We start from the raw sequence: 21,953 nt of genomic DNA on the forward strand, positions 1-21,953 counted from the left end.
AAATTGTTCTGGCCAAGTACTTTCATCATTGAAATCAAGGTTAGTATTCCAATAAAATAGCCTAAAGCCATAAAAGTTACATCATATACACAGTTAAGAAAAATATGTGCTGTTCACTGAGACCATAGGCTATCTCCATTCCTTTCTTCCCCATACTACTTCAGCTATCAACATGAGCTATAGGCTGCTACAACACAATAACAGAATAACAAAATGCTGCCTAGTTGGTGCAAACTCCAAGTCAAGAGTTTTACTTTCTTTGCCTTTCTTGGAATTTTTCTTGGTTTGTTTGCTTTTCACACATATTAAAGACTATTCTTTTCTTTCAACAGTGTTACTGTGATTCCCCTCACTATGAAATGCTCTATTGTGACAAACACTGAACACAGACTCCCATGACAAAGTCTTGAGTGTGTCTATCTCTTCAATGTCCTTGAGCAAACACATAGTCTTTCTTAGGAAGATGACTTCTGGAAAGCACCTTCACAGATCATTGAATTATTTACCTATTTCTTGAAAGAGTATAAGGACATTAAACCCAAATAAAGGGCTTTACAAAAAGGTTTCAGAACCTATGAATGACAATAAGCTGAATATTTATGCATGAATAATTATGAGACCACAATAAAGTTTTATGAAATATATACATGAATACATAAATATTTTTGTTTTATTTTGTTTTTTGGTTGTTTTTAAATGTTTTTATATTCATGTATGCCGTGTTTTGCTTGCATGTATATCTGTCAGTACATTTCTGCCTGATGCCTACAGAGGCAAGAAAAGGTTATCAGGTACCATGGGACTGGAATTAAGTTGTGAACTGCAATTCTGGTGCTGGGAATTGAACTGAGGTCCTCTGCTTGAGCACCCAGTGCTCTTAACCTCTTAACCAGTGCTCTGATTTTGTTTTTTGTTTGATTGTGGCTTGTTTTTATTTTGTGGAATATTTGTATTTGTTTGTTGTTTGTTTGTTTGTTTGTTTTGAATCAGGGTCTCAAGTATTCCTAAAATCTACAGTGTAGCTCAGGCCCCCTCTAGCTATGGCAATACACTTTAGCCAACCTCCAAAGTGGTATGGAGAACAGGCATAAACCAACATTCCTGGTCCAATTCTTTCCTAAATTGAAATATCCTTTTGTCAAGTTAATAAAAATAGCTTTCATTTAGAAATAAATACTGCTGTGACTTTTTTCATTTAATAAAAATTCTTTATGAGATGGCTTATAAAATATTTTCACATGGTACTTAATGAACTGGAAATAAATATCAACAATTAATTAATATTTAAATCATTTTATATAAGGAAAAGCTCAAGCTAAGCAAAAAGAATATTTCAATTTTCTCTAACTTAAGCTCTTTAACCAGACGTGAGATATCAATTAACAAAAAAAGTGATTCTTTCTCAGTATATCATTTACCTACTTTAAAAATAGTGGCACACTGATCTTAATAAACTGAATTTCTATTGGGTAACATTTTTAATGTAATCAGTCAAGTGTCTGCAACTTTAAACTTGATATACCAGAGCCAAGTCGTCTTATCCTGTCTATAAGTTGGTAGAGAGCCCCTCGTTTCTTTGGTATGCCATGGTCTCCAAATCCACCTAAAGAATAAAAGAAAAATATTGTCTAATACTGTTAGCCCTTGCAGATAAACATTAGCAATAATTCTGTTTTCTCCTTGGTTGTGTTTTTATGTGGAATTAATTCATTAGGAATTATTATTCATGAATCTTTGTAGAGAGCAAAGTTTCTACAGGAACACAGGAACTAAAAATAAGAAGGTGGGAGAAACTCAGCAAGCAAACTAAATGACTTTATTAGGGCATCATGACAATTGAGTTATCTATTGATAATCTGAAACATTTTTCTTCTCAGTGACCTTGACACTAACTGTTACCACATAACTATGCTATGCTGAATGTCAGGAAGTCACAGGGCCCTATTGATTGCTTCCCAGCTACTTCCTCTGTGTAAACTGAGTCTGTTCAGATGTCTTGCCAGGAAGTGGAAATCAAAACACTAGAAGAGTAAGTTTGCAGAGCAAGTCTTGTTCCTAAACTTTGATATATCAGGTCAGATTTTATAATGCATTCAGTTACATCATGAAAGTTATTTTCCTTAATTTATATAATAAAGAAAATTTCACAGGGTCCGTACACCAAAGGATGTTCAACTACAAAATGTGTTATATTATGAGATTTGCAAGAATTTAAAAAAAATAATAATAGAATACCCTCAAAGGATGTTTCAGACATTAAGGAAGAAAAGAAAAGGTTAAAGAAACCTAACCTCTTAAAGAAGTCAAATGTCCTTATAAGGCAAACAGTGGGAGCATGGGCTAGTAGTCTGTTTAATTATCTGCATTACATAGTCACATTTTTGCTGTGCATCTTGAGAAAAATTTTTGAAATTTTTCCATCAGGCATTTCAGAAAGATGAGGTCACACTCAAATGTACTCATTCCTATGCAGCTACTTGAAACCTTTTTAAAGTATGGGCTCTACATGTTTTAAATAACCATTTTATGGAAACTTTAGTTATATTAGATGGAGTCAAAATACTTATCAAAAAGAAAGAAGTGTTTGGATGCTATCAAGATAGTTCTATGGATGGAAAAGGTAATTTTGTTTGTGAGAATATTTTAGTAATTTTGAATAATATGTAGAATAAATGAAATAAAGTTGGACAATGGTGCCTCACTAAACTTTAACAGGTGTATTTAATTTTAACAGGTCAATTGTTCCAGAACAGAATGGAACTATAAAAATCAAATGTTTATTTATTTGTCAATATAACCCATACATTTTGAAATTAGAAGAAGAGGAAAATAAGAACTCTATATAAACAAATTCCAAGGAAAGGGAAAATTAAGTAAAATCATAAAATATAGGACACTTAAATTATTTGAAGGTCACTTATAGAGTGAAAAGTTACAAAGAAGCTTTTCTGATCTATGCATTTGTCAGCCACAGATTTATAGTGTTTATATTTTCAAAACTATACTGTGTCCTATACTATATACTTAAAGAGATATTTTCCCTCCAACTATGTTATCTCAGAACCTACATTTAAATGAAATAGCAATATTAAATGATAGTGTTAGTTTTTTTAATCACAGAAAATCAATGGCTCTAAAATAGCATAGGAAGTGAGCCCTAAGGAATGACCTAACTAACACTTATAGCAAAGGGTCACTTTAATAAAAACTCAAAAGGCAGTTTGACATACACAATGTTTTGCCAAGTAGTGTCAGTTCTTTATTGTCCAGAATAAACTGTCCCCATAAAAGCTGGAGGAAGAAGCATACTGTAGAGGAACGTGCTGTCCAATTTCCATTCTGAGCCTAGTAGAGAGGGCTTGGAAAGAAGGCCAACTATGACTAAATAGATATGAAAATGTCATGAGGAGACCTGCACCTTTGCTTGTGTATGTGTAAGAGATTAAAGAAAATTGATGGTTTTGAAAACCCAAGTTCACATATTTATATTTGCAATGTATATACATGGGTCCAGGTCTAGGAAAGATTGTCACTACATATAATAAAGGCCAAAGCATATTATTTTTTAGTAATTCCTTAGAATTTAGCTTTTGTATTCCTCATGCAAAGAATTTTCTTGGCTATGAGAATATTTTAACTGGACAGGTCAATGCTCTTATTTTAGAAACTGCTTGATAAAGTGTATAATATGGAAATATGATGTTGCATTTTACACATATCTTCTGTAATTAATTTTGAAGTGTTTTCACACATGTGCGTATGCATATCTGCAGACACACACCAATTGTTAACATCTGTCACTTTTAGGAACCATCCCACTGGCATCCTCTGCATTACCATACTGCTTCTCCATGTTTAGATTTTGCTTAAACAAAAGGATACTAAAACGAATAAGCTAGACAAATATTGATGAACAGTAAAAAGTCTTAACTCTGAGACAGATTTATCTGCTGGATAGCAGAGAGGAATCATATGCATATATAATATTACTTAGGATAAGATAGTGGTTCTCAACTTTCTAATGCTGTGGCCCTTTAACACAGTTCCTGATGTTGTGGTGACCCACAAACAAAAAAATAAATTTCCATTGCTACTTCCTAACTATAATTTTGCTTCAGTTATGAGTCTTAATGTAAAGATCTGATATGTGACCCCTGTGAAAGGGTCATTTGTCTCTCAAAGGTTGAGAATAACTGGGAAAAGTAAGAAAGGGAAGGTCAACCTAGCATAGGGCAGAATTAAATAAGATAAAAGGAATGCATCAAATCAATGTTTTAATGCCTGGCACAATAGCATATGATTAAAACAGCACTTGGGAAGTGAAGGTAGTAGGATCAGAAGTTTGAAGCCAGCAGGGACTGTATAGCAAGGTTGAAGTTAGGCCGGGCAACATGAGACACTGTCTCAAAAATAAATAAATAAGTAAGTAAATAAATAAATAAATAAATTAGATTTTTCAGCTATAACTAAAAAACAAAATCTCATCCTTATGTCTTTCAATCTCCTCTAAAATGGAACTCAGAATAAAAATTTTACTAAGAAACTAAAAAAGATATTTCACCCTTAAAAGATATTATTTTAAACCTCTGGGTTTCCATATAGGCATATTTCAAACATGATCAAAACATAGAAAATTGAAATAGCCTCCAGAGGTTTTTCATACAAGTTATCTGTATAGAGCCATGAATGGAGCTTATGTATAAAAGGGTTGTTAAATAAAATTATAAATGAAAGCTATGATAAGAACCTAAACTTTAAACTATGTTTATATCTGTGTAAAAAGTCAATTTTGATGTGGGGTTTTAAGATTATTCATATAATTTCAATTATATTTTGCCCAAAATAATTATAAATACGTTCAAATAGTCAATCATACCTGTGGTATGTCCAAGTTTTCCAAAGGGGCTCTGAGTCAGGTCAATTGTCCTGTCTATTTGGAAGATATTTAAGTCTTCATCGTCTAAGGCAATGTCGCCCCAAAACACAGCTAGAACAAAAAGTGGGATTAAAATAAAACAATTGTCAGAGTAAAATCAATGCATATAAGGTTAACTATAGAACATTATGAAATGGCTGGGGACCTGGCTCAGAGGTTAAGAGCACAAACTACATTTGTTTTCAGTAACTACCTCAGGTGCCACAGGTACACCTATAACCCCATCTATATGGTCATTGCACTCATTTGTATACCCCTCCCCCACTCATATAATCACATAATTAAAAAATGAATCATTTTCAAGAGCACATTTTAAAGATAATCTTACCAGGGTAAGATTAGACTTGTCAGAATATAAATACAGCCCATCCCCAAGGTTGGTATTTTGACAGAAAGGAAAGAGTATTTTGTTTGAAGGAGCTGATCTACAGGGAGCAGCTGGTGCCATGAGCTAATCTGCAAATTTATGAAAATTAAATATGAATGCTTGCATTTTCTATGGATGCCTGTGACCCTGTGCAAGCCTTCACCAACAGGTGGAAGTAGTAACAAGGAAAAGATGTACTAAGAGAACTCAATTCAGTAAGATTTAATCCAAAATAGGAAGGCTGTATGGTGGCTGCCACTCACTCAGCACTGTCTGTTGCTTCTAAGGCATGTCTAAAAGACCAAGTTGCCTCTAGGAATTTAGAAATGGATGCACAATTTTAAAACTAAGTTTTAAGTCCATGTTTATTTAGGCATCAACTATTTGCCGTGCTGTTAATATTTAACAACTAATAAGTCACATTTATCACTTATGGAACTTCAAAATTATTCCATAATCCAGAACACACAAATTTGATACAAGGCTTTATGTTTTGCTACAGAAAAAAGCAAAGATCTATAAGCCATTGTGAAAGAATGGGCCTCATTCATAACTATCATATAAATTTATCTTTTAAGATCATAAATACTAACATAATAATGAAATAGAAGCCTTGTTCAAATTGAAACTAAGCCTCTGATTACTTTGTAGCAAAAGATGTCACAGTACCCTAACATCAGGATACCTGGCAGAGAGGATGCATTTATCATGAGAGAGTAAGTCTCTGAAAAATGCCTAGAACTTCCAAGATTATTTTTCATTTTGTTCTTTTATCTGTCTTTTCATTTTAATACTGGTTTACAAATACTCTTTTTTAATTAACTTTATATTTTTCTGTAAAACAAAAAGGGGAAGGTAAAAAATAAAGATTTCTGAAGTAATAGAAACCCTCCTTTTAAAATTTATGTCTTCTATTGGACTGTAATCTCTATCTTTATGAATTTTAGCACTATGAAGAAATAGTTAATAAAAAAGTAGTGAACTTATAAAATTTAAACTCCAGTTCTAAATGTTATGAACTGTTTGGAGCTTTCATCAAAGGCTAAGCATATTATATAATTAATTTAATTAACTGTCGAGTTTGGGTTCTTCCCACAAAACTGAGAGGTGAGTAGGTCAGACTGATGTACAAATCAAGATAGGAAGAAAACAGAACTCAGTTCTAGTTACGTTATCAATTCAAAATATGGGTAATTCTTTCTTAACTTCAAACTCCCCTCTCAACTGCTTTCTCCCTCCACACCACCAATGCTGAACTCTGTCAGCTGAATGGCAATCTAATCACCATAGAGAAAGGCTTACTGTCAGTTATGATCATAAAAACAAAGTCATAGAGAGAGAACAGTTTATATTACTCAAATCTTTGATGCCCAAAATTAAATCCAGACTCTAAAATTGAATTCCACTTCCTACACATGCCACAGAAAACATAAAGGCTCTCAACACCCGTATAGCCACTCGTCTCATTAAAGAGATAATCTACTTTAATTTATTATTTTATCTATCATAACAAAAGAATCATGGGTTTTCATTAAAATAAATTTCAAGGTTTTCAGGTAAATTCAAGTTTACTATTCTTTAAAACACTACCAGTATATATATGACTGAGACAATAGTTGTGACCACAGGCAAAGTCAGCCCATTTCTTCCTTAAGACTGTAGTCCTGCAGACAATGAGAGCCTGAAGTCAAGCTTCTCTAACTTTGAACAAGAATCAGAGAACCTGCTTAAAACAAAACCTTAGTATTTAATGGGTCTGGAAATGAATCTCAGATTCCTACATTTAGTAAACTCCCAGTTACTGGGAATAGCTATCACTATCATCATCTTTAATACTATTCAATTTTATTTCTGTAGGAATAAACTTTCAGACTGGCTAGAAATCTAAGGCATAACACTGCTGAAATATCAGTTTTTCAGCTCTACATTTTAAATACTAAGTAGAGTTACAGTAAATTTAAATATGAGTGTGTTTTAGAATTTTTATCATTTTTTATTTGAATTAGAAACAAGATTGAATTACATGACAATCCCAGTTCCCTTCTCCCTCCCTTCCTCCCCTGCCTTGCCCCCCAACTAAAACCCTACCTATCACATATCCTTTCTTCTAATCAACACCTGACTCAAACTTTCTGGTCCCTCATGACCTCTGCATCCTTCCTCTTCTTCTCTTCTCATTCTCATAGATCCCTCCTCCCTCTTCCCATGCTCTCAATTTACACAGGGGATCATGACCCTTTTGTTTCATATGAGTTGGCACAAATGCCCTTATATGTTACACCAAACACAGTAAACAAATTATGGATTATATATGTAACAGAATCCAAAAACATTACTTCCAGAGAGACAAGAAGAAGAAGAAGAAGAAGAAGAAGAAGAAGAAGAAGAAGAAGAAGAAGAAGAAGAAGAAGAAGAAGCATGAGGTCAGTTGATACTTAATTACAGACAAACAGTTATAGAGGATATAAACCCATTTTATTTACCAACTTTTGTTCTAACTCATAGCTTCAGATACAGCTTGGCAGGCAGTTCTAAATGCTCTGTAAACTAACTGGTCCAGGAGAAGACTAGTCACTTTCTTGGAAGTAGTGAGTGAGGAAGCCAACTCACCTATGTGCTGTTGGAATGCATGTTAGACCCCATACATCTTCAAATCCATGTTAGGAACTCACACACACACACACACACACACACACACACACACACACACACACACACACACCACACACACTCACCACCACCACCACCACCTTACCTCCTTGCAATATTTACAGTGTCCAATTTCTCCATATTGCACAATTTTTGGTTTTCTTATGGCATCTCTAGTTAAATCTAAGTGTTGTTTTTCTGCATGCTAAAATAGTCTGAGCACTGTCTATTTGGCTTCTTTATTACAATCTGCTATAGATTTGATAGTTATGGGCAAAGAAGATGTGGAATTTTATTTTAACTAGGTAAAGATGTGTTACATTTGTTTATACTGTGGAATATTACTTTAACTATGTCAAGGTGTGTTACATTTATTTCTGCTGTGTTTATTTAATTATGCAAAGATGTGGTTCCTTTGTTTCACCTTGCCCGCCTAAGGCAACTGATTGGTCTAATAGAGAGCTGAATGGCCAATAGCTAGGAAAAAGAGGGATAGGTGGGGCTGTCAGGCATAGACAAAATAAATAGGGGGAAATCCAAGCTTAAGAGAGAAAAGCAGGAGAAGATAAACAGGAAGAAAGAGAAGGGCACACCTGGGACCAGAAGCCAGGCAACCACCAGCCTGGCTGGTATGAGAAATAGAAAAAGTAAGATATACACAAAGAAAAACAGGTAAAAAGAGGCAAAAACATAGATAAAGAGAAGCAGGTTGCAGATTAAAATAAGAGCTAAGATAAAGCAGAGTGTTTATAATTAGTAGTAACTCTACATATTATGATTTGGGAGCTGGTTGATGGCCCAAGAGAAAGCCTGGTACACAAATAAATACATGAGACTCTACTGTGGACTTTTTTTCTCTTCCTTTTCTGTATTTTAATCTTGTGATCTTGATTTTAAAACATCAAAAATTAAAGAATGAAAGTATTAATTACTACTAATTTGACCTATTTAATACAATGATTTGGCATTGATGACATTAGAGCTGGGAAGAATATAGGAAGCTGCTCTATGGGATGACACTATGAATTAAGTGCTCAATGGGATTAAAGTATTTCCTAACTGTCTGGAATTTTGTTGGGATTCCTGTGGCCAAAAGGGAACTGGAGAAAACTAGTGGGCCAAAACTAAATGTTGAATGGGCAATTTTGAAACTACATGCAAAACCACAAGTTTTGGTTTTCACCTAAAGGTCATTTGTCTTCAATATCCTACAAAATTGGGGGTGGCAGAAAACCAGGACTGCTACAGTACACAGAATAAATATACAATGTAAAACAATGTATGGCAAGACTGTACAATCTAAGCTCCTTACACTCCCTGTAAAGTGTCTTAAACCACACAGAATAAATGATAGAATTAAAAACAAAAGATTTAATTACAAGTTATTAAGTAGGAGACCATTGAGGTAGCTTGTAAAGGTACTTGCCACCAAACCTGATACCCTGAGTTACATCTGCAGGGTCCACATTGTGGAAGGGGAAAATCAACCTACTCCTCCAGGTTGTATCCTGACGTCTACATGCATGCTGTAGAAATCTCATGCATAAAATCACACATGAGAAAGAGAGACAGAGACAGAGACAGAGAGACAGAGAGAGAGGAGGAGCAAAAGAGAGATAAATAAATAAATAAATAAATGTACTTAACATGCTTAAACAAGAAGAAAGCATATTTTGTCTACTTTATTTCCTTTAACTTTTAGTGCTAATGGTAGGTCCAATGGGTAGTTGTGAGGATTAGGGTCTTTGGTACCTCATATCTTTCAATAACAACATAAAATATGTATGAGTTTATAAACAGGGAGCCCACCCATTTTTCTGGAGAAAAGTTCAAAGCACATTGTTAAAGAGGTCACACAGATGGCAAAGATGAGTCCCTACAGCAAGGTCAAAGCCTTTCACTCCACTGAAAAAAATACTCTTACACTGAATAACCCTAAATAACTCAGTACGATTATTAGATTAAAACCATAGTACCTTACATTTGGTTGCTATTATACTTGAGAGCACAGTGTGGTCGACAAGGAGAGTCTGTTGGGCCTTACCAATGGAGAAAAGCCCACTTCCAGAAATCCCCTCTTCCCAAATGTCCCAATCTGGTGTCTCCTCTCCCTCTATGTCCTGCTTCAGGGTGCTTCCATCAACAGTAAGCAGGCACACAGAACTCCATAGGGATGCTTTCAGTCATCTACTTTCTCAGTCTCAAAAATAATAACCAAACCAGGAAGTGCCTGCTTCTCACTGTTATCTCTAAAACTATGCTTATTTTTACCAACACCTAAGAACACAGCTATACCTATTAATGGTACAGCACTTTAGGTTGATACCTCCATGCATTATATGATATGTAAACCAAGTTTAATATATCTATTTTCAAAACATTTATCCTTTTCACGTGCATTTATCATTTGTATGGGGGACAGCACGAATGTGCCATGGAGCATGTATGGAGTTCGGAGCATGTATGGGTTTTCATTCAAAGTCCTACCCTTGCTGACAAGCCTTTGACAAATGAGGGCTCTAGGGTGAGAGGGAGATAGTTCTATAAAGTTGTAGCCCCTAGTAGAACAACCAAACTCCAGTGGATGAGCACAAATCCAAGAGTATACCAGCACCAATTGGACTTGATGGGTTAAAAGCAGTTGAAAGAAGACACAAAGTTAGATGGGTAGACAGGTTGGATCTGGAAGGAGTTGTGTGAGGGATGAGTATGATCAAAATATATCATAAAATTCTAAAATAACCAAGTTTTAAAATTTAAAAATGAAAGAAAAATCGGGTTTTCTCCTTGCACTATGCCAGTTCTGACCAGGGCCTCAGGCCTGGCAGCAAGCCCCCTGACCCCATGCCACACCCACACCCACTGAGCCAGCCCATCTGCCCCCATTTATCATTATGTAAAACTAACACTTTCAAATTCTTTAGCTCTTATACACACACATTACCTTTATCTGTAGTCAACCTACTGAACCATAACAGAGCCTTGAGTCCTTATTGCCAGAGAAATATAAAGAGAGATTTCCAATACATTAAAACTAAGAATTGGAAGCTGAAGAGATATTTCAGTCCAAAAAGAGCTTGCTGCAATGGCATGAAGAAATGAGTCTGAACCAGGAAGCAATGTAAAATGCCAGGCATGGTAGGTAGCACACACTTGTAATGGCCATGCTGGAGAGTTAAATGCAAGAAGAAACGGGAAGGTTCTGGGCAATGGCTAGCAATCTCCCTAAATCCCAGGCTTGAGAGACCCTGTCTCTATAAAACAAGATAGACAACTCCTAAGAATTATGTAGTCGTTTGTTTGAGTGTAATTGGCCCCCATAAGCTCATGGGGAGGAGCACTATTAGAAGGTGTGGATTTGTTGGATTATGAGTGGCCTTGTTGGAGGAAGTGTGTTACTGTGGGGGCACTTTGAGGTCTCCTATGCTCAAGATAGGCCCAGGGTCTCAGGTCACTTCCTGCTGTCTGTAGATCATGATGTAGAATTCTCAGCTCTAGCTCCATATCTGCATGTACACCACCATATCCTGCCATGATGATAATGAACTAAGCCTCTGAACTATAAGCCACCCAGGTTAAATGTTTTCCTTTATAAGAGTTGCTGTGGTCATGGTGTCTCTTCACAGCAATAGAAACCCTAACTAAGACAAATGATAACACCTAAAATTGTCCAAAACACACACACACACACACACACACACACACACGTGCATGCATGCAATACATGCAATACATTGCCATATACATATGTGCAAACTACCCCCTTATGTGTATGTACATACACGCAAGCATATTCACCTCACATATACAGAATTCAAACATACACACATACATACATACACAACCTAAAAAACTGGAAATAGAAGTATAACACAGATTAGATAGAAGTTTCACTAAAAAGTGAGATAGATATGTTACCTATTTGACCTATTTGCCTTACACAAAAATATAGCTATTTAATCATTCCCCAAAAATAAATATTTCAAATTTGTTCAATATAAAGTATATTATTGAAGTATGTTTTTAAATCTAATTTAAGGCATCTGTCTTTCTTTTTGATTTTTATAACATATATCATGAAATATAGTTATGGACTATGTGGTCCTGTTCTTCTAACTACCCCACTTACAGGCTCATGAAATACATGAGTTTCCTAGAAGTTGATTACCATGAAATGCTTAGGATATAGAGAGAATGCTCTAAGGTACAAGGATAGCCAAAAGTACCTGTTTGCTTGCTACTCATTCTCCACCTGTTTAAGCATCCAGCTGTAATTGATACTGTAGTGGGAGAAGAAGGATGACATCATATAAGGAGGTGAGAAGACTCTTTGACTGATAATGAAAGCCTAATAGAAATTTCCTCAAAGGCAAAAGTAAAGTTTCCTAAGTCAACTGTTGTTACATGATAGGCAAACTCTGCAAACTACCAAGGAAAAGTAAGATTTGAGAAATGATCAAATCCATGTTTTAGAGGCAAGGTTAGAAAGTAAAAATAATTTTCTGTAAGCATTTTGTAGGTACAAATAACATTTATGGATTTTAATATAAACTCCCAATAGGAAAAAAAATATCTCATTTTTGTTGTTTGTTTGCAACAGGGTCTTCTAAAACTAGAATAATCTTGATTGCCTACTTAGCCATGAATGGCCTTGAACTCCTGATCCTCTGGCCTCTTTGTCCCAAATAATTATCTAAAAATTTTACTTGAGAGAGTAAACCAAATAAAATATTTTATATCAACTCTCAGAAATGTGTTTAAATTAAGGACAGGAAAAATTTCCAGGTAACAAATGAGTTACTTAAGTCATCAGAAATTAAAACAGTCACCCTATTACATGTTTTATTTAAAACCATTTTGTGCCATATGGGTCATAATGCCTCTGACCTGAGTACTCATGATTCTGGGAGGCAAGATCACAAGTTCAAAGCTATCAGTGACTAAGTTGCAAGAGCTTGTCTCAAGATAAAATAAACTATAAAGTGTCTGTAGATTTTTCAAAAATCGGCATTTCCACTTTTACCATGTATTTCCACATAAACTCAAAAAAATCATCTAATATTTAATTTTTAGGAAAGTGCTATAATTAACTGTTAATACTGAAATATTTACTCAATCTTTCTTCATAAATGGTATTGGAAGATGGACCCATGGATTTCACATGGCCATTATGACTTCCTCTACCAATGGTAGAGATTTTTTATGGGGATAAGTTGGTGGAGCACAGCATAAAAAATAAGTTACACTATGGATTATTGATTATAGAAGAGACAGAAACTATTCAAACACATTATAATGTTTGAAATCTCTTCAGAAAACATGGATTTCAATTATTCATTAAGTTGGGAAGTTAAACATAACAAATATAAAAGTACATGTTATACCAGAAGGGTGGAACAAAGGTATTTGTAACGACACATGTGTGTACATCTATAGATGACAGAGAGGTATATAGAAAATAGATACATGAAAGACAAGTGATAGATAGATGATAGATAGATAGATAGATAGATAGATAGATAGATAGATAGATGGATAGATAGATGAATCTACCCTGTCAACAAGGATTAATCCTCCAGAATATGGAGACATTTGATAATAATCAATATTTCTCATGTTACATATCAGTAGCAGGGTGCTCCCATTAATCTAAAGACAGAACACGGGCAGAAAGCTGTCTTTCTTTCTCAAATCAATGTTCTCTGTTTCCACATCATTTTACATTATGGATGATAAAATGCTACATTTTCAACTAAACATCTTTCTTTTTTAAGTCAGAAAACAAATTTTTCCCATAACAAAAGATCCATTGAAACTGCCTGTCAATCTGCATTTATAACCCACAATGACCATGGAAGGGGATTCTCAGGACATTTTTAAAATATCACCCATACCACAAATATTCATTTGGAACTCTCTGTCTCAGAACAGAAAAAAAAAATACTGTCTGAAAGTACTTTGATCAAACAAATGTAAAAATAAATATTGAGACTTTTGTGCGTGTGTATGGCCTAATATTTTCTCTCACAAGCCTTAAGAAAATAAATCATTGCAGCTTACAAGTTTTGTAAATCTACCATTTTTACACTGTTCAAACACAGAACTCATAAAAAACCACTAACAAGAGTAGATTTATTTGTTTTTCCCACATCATACGTCTGGTAAGTACAAAGCAAATGATGTTTTTTATTTTCCTACCCTAATGTTGTGACTGTTGACATTTGTAGGCAGTGTTCGGTCACCCTGGTACTTCTTTTTTAATCAAGTCTGTTTATTTTTTAATACTGACACTAGTTCTTGAAGTAAATCTTAGTCTATGTTCCTCGATGTAAAACCAGCTTACACAAGTTTTGTTTTATTTACTAACTGAATCTCTTCCTACAAAGAAAAGTATTTCTTGTATTTTCCCCTTATTTTTCTCATTCCACTTAGCTTATGTTACACTAATAAGTTGTGAAAATGTTTTTTCTAATCCTGCTGGCCATTATTCTCATATAAAAAGATTTCCTTTGGGTATAGGTCAAAGGCTGGAGATCTTTCTTTGGTTAATATCTCACATGGCACAGCCACAAAACAATTCACATTCTGTGAAGTAGTAGTCTGAAGTTTCAAAGTGCCTGGACACCCTGGGAACCTGATTCTACACACTGAATTTCATTTCCTCTCTTCTTACAAATGTAATTTTGAAAATCTGGAATATAACTGAAGAGATTTAAATTCAGACCAAAAGAGGTAAAAATTAAAAAATATCTAGAAAATGTTTTTTCCTGCATCATTTTCAATGTCTTACCATGAAGGAAAACTTTAGCACTTTGAAATGTGTGGTACTTAAGATTCACAGCATAATCTTACCTAATATAATGACCTTTGAGTACTAGAGTATTCAGATATTTATTAATATTGCTAAAACTTAAAAAGTCCCTATGAACTACATTAACAACCCACCAGGTCAGTTGTTCCCCTGTGGCAACAGCGGCACAAACTGCTATTGGGGCAGGTCTCTGATTAGAATTAAGGCCTGCTTTGAAGGATGGAATTCATGTCTGCTACAGGGAATCAGTGAAAATATCCATGGCCATGGGGGATATAGTCACTAAGGAGGAACATAATACTGTAGTAAGTAAATTAGGCATGTTTCCAAACTGCCTTCTAAATATTTGTGTTAATACTCATAGACATGTAATACCCTCAGAAGTAATCAGAGAAGCTTCGCTTTGAACAAAGTGAAGTGAATAAAGATTTCCATGGCTGCTACAAGTGATGAAAATAAGTGACAATTGAGTGTTCAGCCATAAGTAAAACATTTATACCACCCTGAGTCCTAAGGCTCAGATAACATAACAAACAGAGTACTGAAAGAATGTAAGAGTCAGAATATGAGAAGGGCTACAAATATAATATTAAGGGAATGAACCTGCTACTGTGATTGTGATCTTACAGAAGAACTTGTGACTTGCCTACACTAGGCCTATACATGGCCTGGCAACAGGCAATCATGGACAGGGGAGGGGATCAGGAGATCCTGTCCTTCCTCAGTGAATATTTACTATTCATCAATTCTGGGGTATTCCTTATCTTCAGATATGTGGCCCTGGTGAGCACACCAAGACTCCATTAGTTACTTCCATACCCATTGTGACCCGGACAATTTAGCAAATTAGTGGTCCCAAGCAAAACACAAAGGCATAAGCATTAGAAAGGCCTTTAGAAAAGAAGTGGGGTGTAACAATAAGTCTTTCCACCAAGCTGCCCAAGCCCTGCAGCCACATGGGTGCTTTCCACCAGGCTGCCCAAGTTCCACCCATTGCCATGTTAAGGTCCCAAATAGCACAGAGACTTATGTTAGGTACAAAGCTGCTGTCCAATTGACTAGGATTTCTTATATGATAGCTTAGTCTTAATTATCAACCATAATCATAAGACTTACTTATGGGGGATGCCACAAGAAGGCATCCTGTCTTCCTGGGCTCACATGGCAGTTCCAGAGCAAAGAGCAGGAGGAAGAGAAAGAGAATGACTTCCTTCTTGTCCTTGCTTATATATGAGTCTGCCTGCTATGTCACTTCCTGCCTGTATCACAAGACTTCCTTTTACTACATTTCGCAGAATCCTCCCTGACTCCTAGTCCCACCTATCTTGCCTTTCTATTGGCCAACAGTACTTTATTTATCAACCAGTAAGACAAACATATACACAGAAGGACATCCCCCTACTAACTGAACAGTAGGGTTCAGTTGTGGTAAAAAGAGCATTTGGTAAGTGAGAGAAACAAGAACATTTAATATTGTCAATGAAAAAATTTTCATTAAGTTTCTTAAAGGCCAGGAAGATAGCTCTGCAAGTAAGAGCTTTTATTGCTACATTTGAAGACCTGGATTCAAGCCCCAGAAGCAAGTCTTACATGGTGTCCTCTGACCCCCGAAATACAAGCCATGAGACATATAATCAGAAAATAATTAATTAGTTGAAAATGTTAAAAAAGTAAACTTAAAAAAAAATACACCACAATTTCTTATTGCTTGTTGGATGATAGGCCCACCCTTAATCTGGTAGAAGTAAGCTTTTTTTTTTTTCCTGTCAGAGTAGACATGCCTTTTCTTATATTTGCATACATCTTAATTAGAAGTTTGACCTGTCAAAATTTGCAGTGGAAGTCATCACATAAAAGCATTTAAGCCACTGATGAGTCTTATGCGCAACTGATAGAAAAGATGGCTACTTCCCTTGTATGGCTTCAGTAACAGGAATGTTGCAAACATTGACATGTGGAGATGATTTTTATTAGAAAATGGAAGCTAGCTACAAAAAAGCCTTTGATAAAGAGTAATGGATTTAATCATAACCTCAGTCCTGATGATGATTAAAGTAGCCAAAACCCTACCTATGATCTGAATGTGATTTTTAATACCAGTTTAATAATCTGCAAGCACTGTTTCAAGCCTTGTCTGGGATTAAAAGGGGGACAAGCAGATGTTGACTTCCAAAAATATGAAAGCCTCCTAAGTAGATCTTTTAAAAAACAAAAATCATAATTCTTAAGATGCCATTCTAAAATTTCATATGTTTTGATCTTTGGCAGTAACTTTTAATTAACAAATATTTAAATTAAAAGTTGGGCTTATCAACTCCTGTAATCTCACTGCTGTATTGCTTACTAATTAATGATAACTACACCCTTTGACTCAAAGATTATCAGTTCTTTAAATCTGAGGACTAAAACCAGAACTGTAACTTTCATCCTAAATGATTCACAACTCATCTTGTGAAAAGACTCCTCCAGTATTCTCTGGAAAAGAAACTTTCAGATTTGTATATTCCGTCTCATTTGGATAAAATACCATATCCAAAACATTCTGACATTTCTCTTGAGGAGTAGCACATGACCTAAGGAAATATCTTCTTAATGGAGAAAAAGACTCCTGCCTCATTTTGTCTTTTCTAGCACTCTGTTTGTGTTTGTGCTCATGTGTACACAATGAATACATGTGTGGAGCATGTGAGCCCATGTATGTTCAGAAGCCATATACCAATGTCAGGTATCCTGATCTACCCATGATTTCCTTTATACAGAATCTGCCACTGAACTGGAAGTTGGACTGGCAGATAGCAAGCCATAGTGGTGTTCTTCTCTCAGTCCTTATAGCACTAAGCTTACAGACATGAATTTAGCCTTATCTGTTTTTTTAAATAGGTTAGGGCAATGGTTCTCAACCTGAGGTTTATGACCTTTATGGGGATTGAATGACCCTTTCACAGGGGTCACATATCAGACATTAAATGAATTTTACATTAAAATTCATCACAGTAACAAAATTACAATTATGAAGTAGCAACAAAATAATTTTATGGTTGGGGGTCACCATGATATGAGGAACTGTATTAAAGAGTAGTGGCATTAAGAAGGTTGAGAACCACTGGGTGGAGGAGATTTGAACTTGGGTTCCCACTTGGATACAGCAAACCCCTTTTAACTTCTGAGCCACCTCCTGGACTCTCGATAATCTCTTCTTAAATAGACAATTAGATGGGAAAGAAATAGCAGACAAAGAAGGTATTATTTGCTTATACAGTTACTTGACTTCCAATGCTCTATTATCTTTCAGTTGTATTTTGCTAAGAAATCCCAAATATTTTTAAAATGCTCACTTCTATACATCTACCATAATAGTAATAATTTGTAGCTTAGGTAGGCTCTGATAGCAGCCATTCAGTCAATCTTGAATGGAACACTTAGTCTCCAACTCCTCATTCAGAACATCTTAGCCGAGATTCTTGACGCCTACGTTAAATTATTGCAGGGAAATTTAAAAATAAACTGCAGTGACAGATTAGTCATACCACCCTACAAATGCTCACTGGGAAGGTGGTTTTACCAGTTCTGTACTTTGTGTGCTAGTTACACCAAATCCTCAGTGTTTGTGTACAAATCCTGATGCACTTGGGTGGGTTATTTTCCTCTGACTCTGTCACTCTGTCAGCCTTTCACTTGCCACATGGGGAGAACTCAAGAAGGATATGGTATAGAAGATGGGGACATTTACAGAATAAAATGTCTGAACTAGTATCTACTGTTGATGACTTAGTTGAAGTTAGAGCACAGTTAGAAGCACTATCCTGTGTGTGGGGTCCATGCCTCATTATCCTCTACATGTGAAAACAGACAACCTTGGGAAATCTCATCAGATGTTGAAGTCAGGAAAACAAAAGTTCTAGTTCTTAAGAAGGATAATTGTGAAAGGGAATGAGCATTAGGATATTTCTCCACCACATATCCAAAATATATAAATGTATTTAGAAAAGAGCCATACTCAGAAGGGCACCTTCTAAGTATGGATTCATAAAGAGGAAGTGTTCTTATAGCAATGTCTAGTGGAATTAATCCATTCCATATTTGAGGAAGCCACCCTCCAAAGCTGCTTTCAGTAATGGCTTGGGACTATCGTTTCCGAGCCTTTGTAATCTCATCTTCTCTTACTGACACATCATTTTATTCTTATATTAATATACTCAATCAACCAGGCTGGTCCTATCCTTCTGTTTAGAAATCATGCACCAGTTGGTGGTGGTGCATATCTTTAATTCCTTTAATCCCAGCACTCGGGAGGCAGGTAAGTGTAGGGGCTACTAGGAGGTGGGGCTACAGTGTCTCCCTACCAGAGCCTCGAGTACTGACTTCAATCAAGTTGAGGATTTCAACCTACATCTTCAATCAAGCAAATCCCATCTAACATGGACTGGAGATAACACATTAGAGATTTTCCCTATAATAACATTTTTTTCCCACAGTACCCCATAAGGCTACCATCATACTATTTCAGCAGGAAGTAACTCAGAACATGCTACGCTCCCACTCCCCATTATTGTTTATTAGGGTACTGTAAGACTAGTTAGGAATAACTTTCTTATTGTTTAGAGTTGGGATTGGAAGGAGGTGTTCAAGTTAGACATCCTTTTCACATGACTTTAGGGCTTAGCCGGAATAGACATAGTTAGGATGTGCAATAGCAGATTATTGTATCTTCTTATATTTCACCTTTATGATTGTTAATTTTCATTTTTTACACAATTAAGTTTTAATCCTCTTTTAGACTAAAAGGGGAATTGTAGGGAGACACTGTAGCCCCGCCTCCTAGTAGCCCCTAGTGGCCCACTGCCCGTGAGGGAGTGGTCAGGGGAGGTCGAAGATGACGCAGGGAGAATTCTTAAGAAGCCACGTGTATTCAAAGTCCATATACATCTGTACAGAAGGCAGAATTATATACAATTCTCATGGTACTTAAGGATTTTACAGAACCTCTTAATATAGTTACTGATTCTCAGTATACAGAGAGAGTCGTGTTACACATTGAGACTACAGAATTTGTTCCTGATAATACAGAATTAACTTCTCTGTTTTTACAATTACAGGAAACTATCAGAAACAGAAGTAATCCTATGTATATTACACATATCAGATCCCACTTCTGACACCAGATATAGTAGGTAATTACCAATACGGAGTCAGATAAAAATATAAGGGTGTTTAATAGAAAAAAGCCTTACTTACAAAGCGGACCAGCCAGCCGGTGGTAGTCTGTACAACAAGAAACAAAGAGAAACCAAAACCAAAAACACAGTCCCCCTACTCACTCTGACCACGCCCTCACAAGCCCTCAGGTACTCCTGTAGCCAGCCCCTAAGAAGGCGTGGCTACAGCTTCCCCTACAGCCATGAACACATGGACACTTCCCTTCTCTCTGGCCATGTTAGCTTGCGGCCTCTGGGCACTCTCTGGCTTGCGTTTGGGCTGGTGTTTATCTGAATAAAGAAATCTTAGCCTTATGGACTACGGGCCATCTTTGACCACATGCAGCATGGAATAGGCAAGTACATCTCAATGAGTACAGCTAGCCTGGTCTACAGAGTAGAATCCAAGACAAGCTCCAAAGCTACACAGAGAAACCATGGATGAAAATACAAAAAGAAAAAAAAGAAATCATGTCATATTTAACTGTATAGAAAAGTGAGCAAGTGAGCCATTCATCTAGCTGTGCAAATTTGTGTTTTGTTGTTTTTTTTTTTTTTACAAAATATTCCTTGAATTTGTAGTATTAGAATAGCAAATATATTCTTCCATTTCCTTTAACCCATTGCTCTCCAAAGTAAGCAACATCAAATGTGTAATATTTTTCATACCAGTGTATGCTTCCTTTATTCTATGATTCTGGTGTGGATCTAGCAAAAAATATAGTACTGTTTCCTCTCTATGATTTAAAGTTCTGTCCAAATAGCATCTAACTGTGTATTCTATAACTGGGTTATCCTCTCTATAGCAAATACATAATGTCTGCTCATGATATAATTTCACTGTATCTTTTGTATTTAAGCTGCTATTTTATGACAATGTTTATTTGTATCTTTTTCTATTGTCAAAATTTACATAATATTCCATGTAGTGGTGGTGCATGCCTTTAATCCCAGCACTCTGGAAGCAGAGGCAGGTAGAACTCTGAGTTCAAGGTCAGCCTAGTACAAAGCTACACAGAGAAGCTCTGCCTTGAAAAAAAAAAAACCAAAGCAAATTTACATAGTATGAAACTTTCCATAATATAATTAATCCTGCAGCAATCCTGCACTAAACATTATGTAACATGCAAGACTTTGTCTAGAACACATATCTAGATGCCAATTTGGTCATATGATATGTATTTATAAAATGTATTAAAGACACTGTGTCTATTTTTAATATAAACTATTTATAGAAGTAGCTAAAACAAAATAAATAATGGAATATTCTCTGCTCTTACTCTGAAATCAGATTTTCCAAGATTACTTATTTCAAGATATTCGAGAAACAACAAAATTGTAAAATAATATATGCTCATTGAAATAAACTTTGAACTTGGAAAATTTTAATAAACTTTTCAATAATCTTGTTATTGTAGTTGATAGTAACAAAATTGTTATTATGAAATATGTGTAATAAGATAACATGTAAATGGAAAAACTATTATTTTGAGGACCAGTTTGTTTTGTTTTTTTTATGATAGCAAGGATTGATTTTAAGGTAGAGTATTCTGTATTAAGTAAAATTTTGAATCCCAAATCTGAATTGGAATTACCACTGTAAATTTGTAACAAATCTAATGTCTTAAAAATACATGTGTGATTGCAAATGTAAGTGTACTTGCTTATTTATTAGAGAATCAGAATTTAGTTCTCAGCATATATGTCAGGCAGCTAATGACTGTGGCAACTCCAGCTCCATGAAATCCAATACTTCTGCTGGCCATCTCAGGCACCTGCACACATATTTCACACACCACACACACACACACACACACACACACACACACACACACACACATACACACACACACACAAATTTTAGAAATACTTTTAACCTTATTTAGGTGTGTATTTGTGTGTTTCCCAGTCTAATTAGAAACAGTAAACTGCCAGCACAAGGGCAATAGACACTACCATCACACAGAAAAACTTTTCAAGACATACATTAGACTT

General features: G+C 35.5%; 1 protein-coding gene across 1 annotated transcript in view; it reads right to left on the reverse strand.

Moving 5' to 3' along the window:
• Tll1 (tolloid like 1) overlaps window positions 1-21,953 on the reverse strand; it is a 179,845-nt gene that overhangs the window by 88,962 nt on the left and 68,930 nt on the right. The window contains exons 2-3 of the mRNA XM_027394106.2: window positions 4,877-4,987; window positions 1,523-1,603 (exon numbers count right to left, since the gene is read on the reverse strand). Of these exons, the coding sequence (XP_027249907.2) occupies window positions 1,523-1,603; window positions 4,877-4,987 (192 nt within the window). The remainder of the gene's footprint in view (window positions 1-1,522; window positions 1,604-4,876; window positions 4,988-21,953) is intronic.

Source organism: Cricetulus griseus, assembly GCF_003668045.3.
Source record: "Cricetulus griseus strain 17A/GY chromosome 1 unlocalized genomic scaffold, alternate assembly CriGri-PICRH-1.0 chr1_0, whole genome shotgun sequence".
Classification (NCBI taxonomy): domain Eukaryota; kingdom Metazoa; phylum Chordata; class Mammalia; order Rodentia; family Cricetidae; genus Cricetulus; species Cricetulus griseus.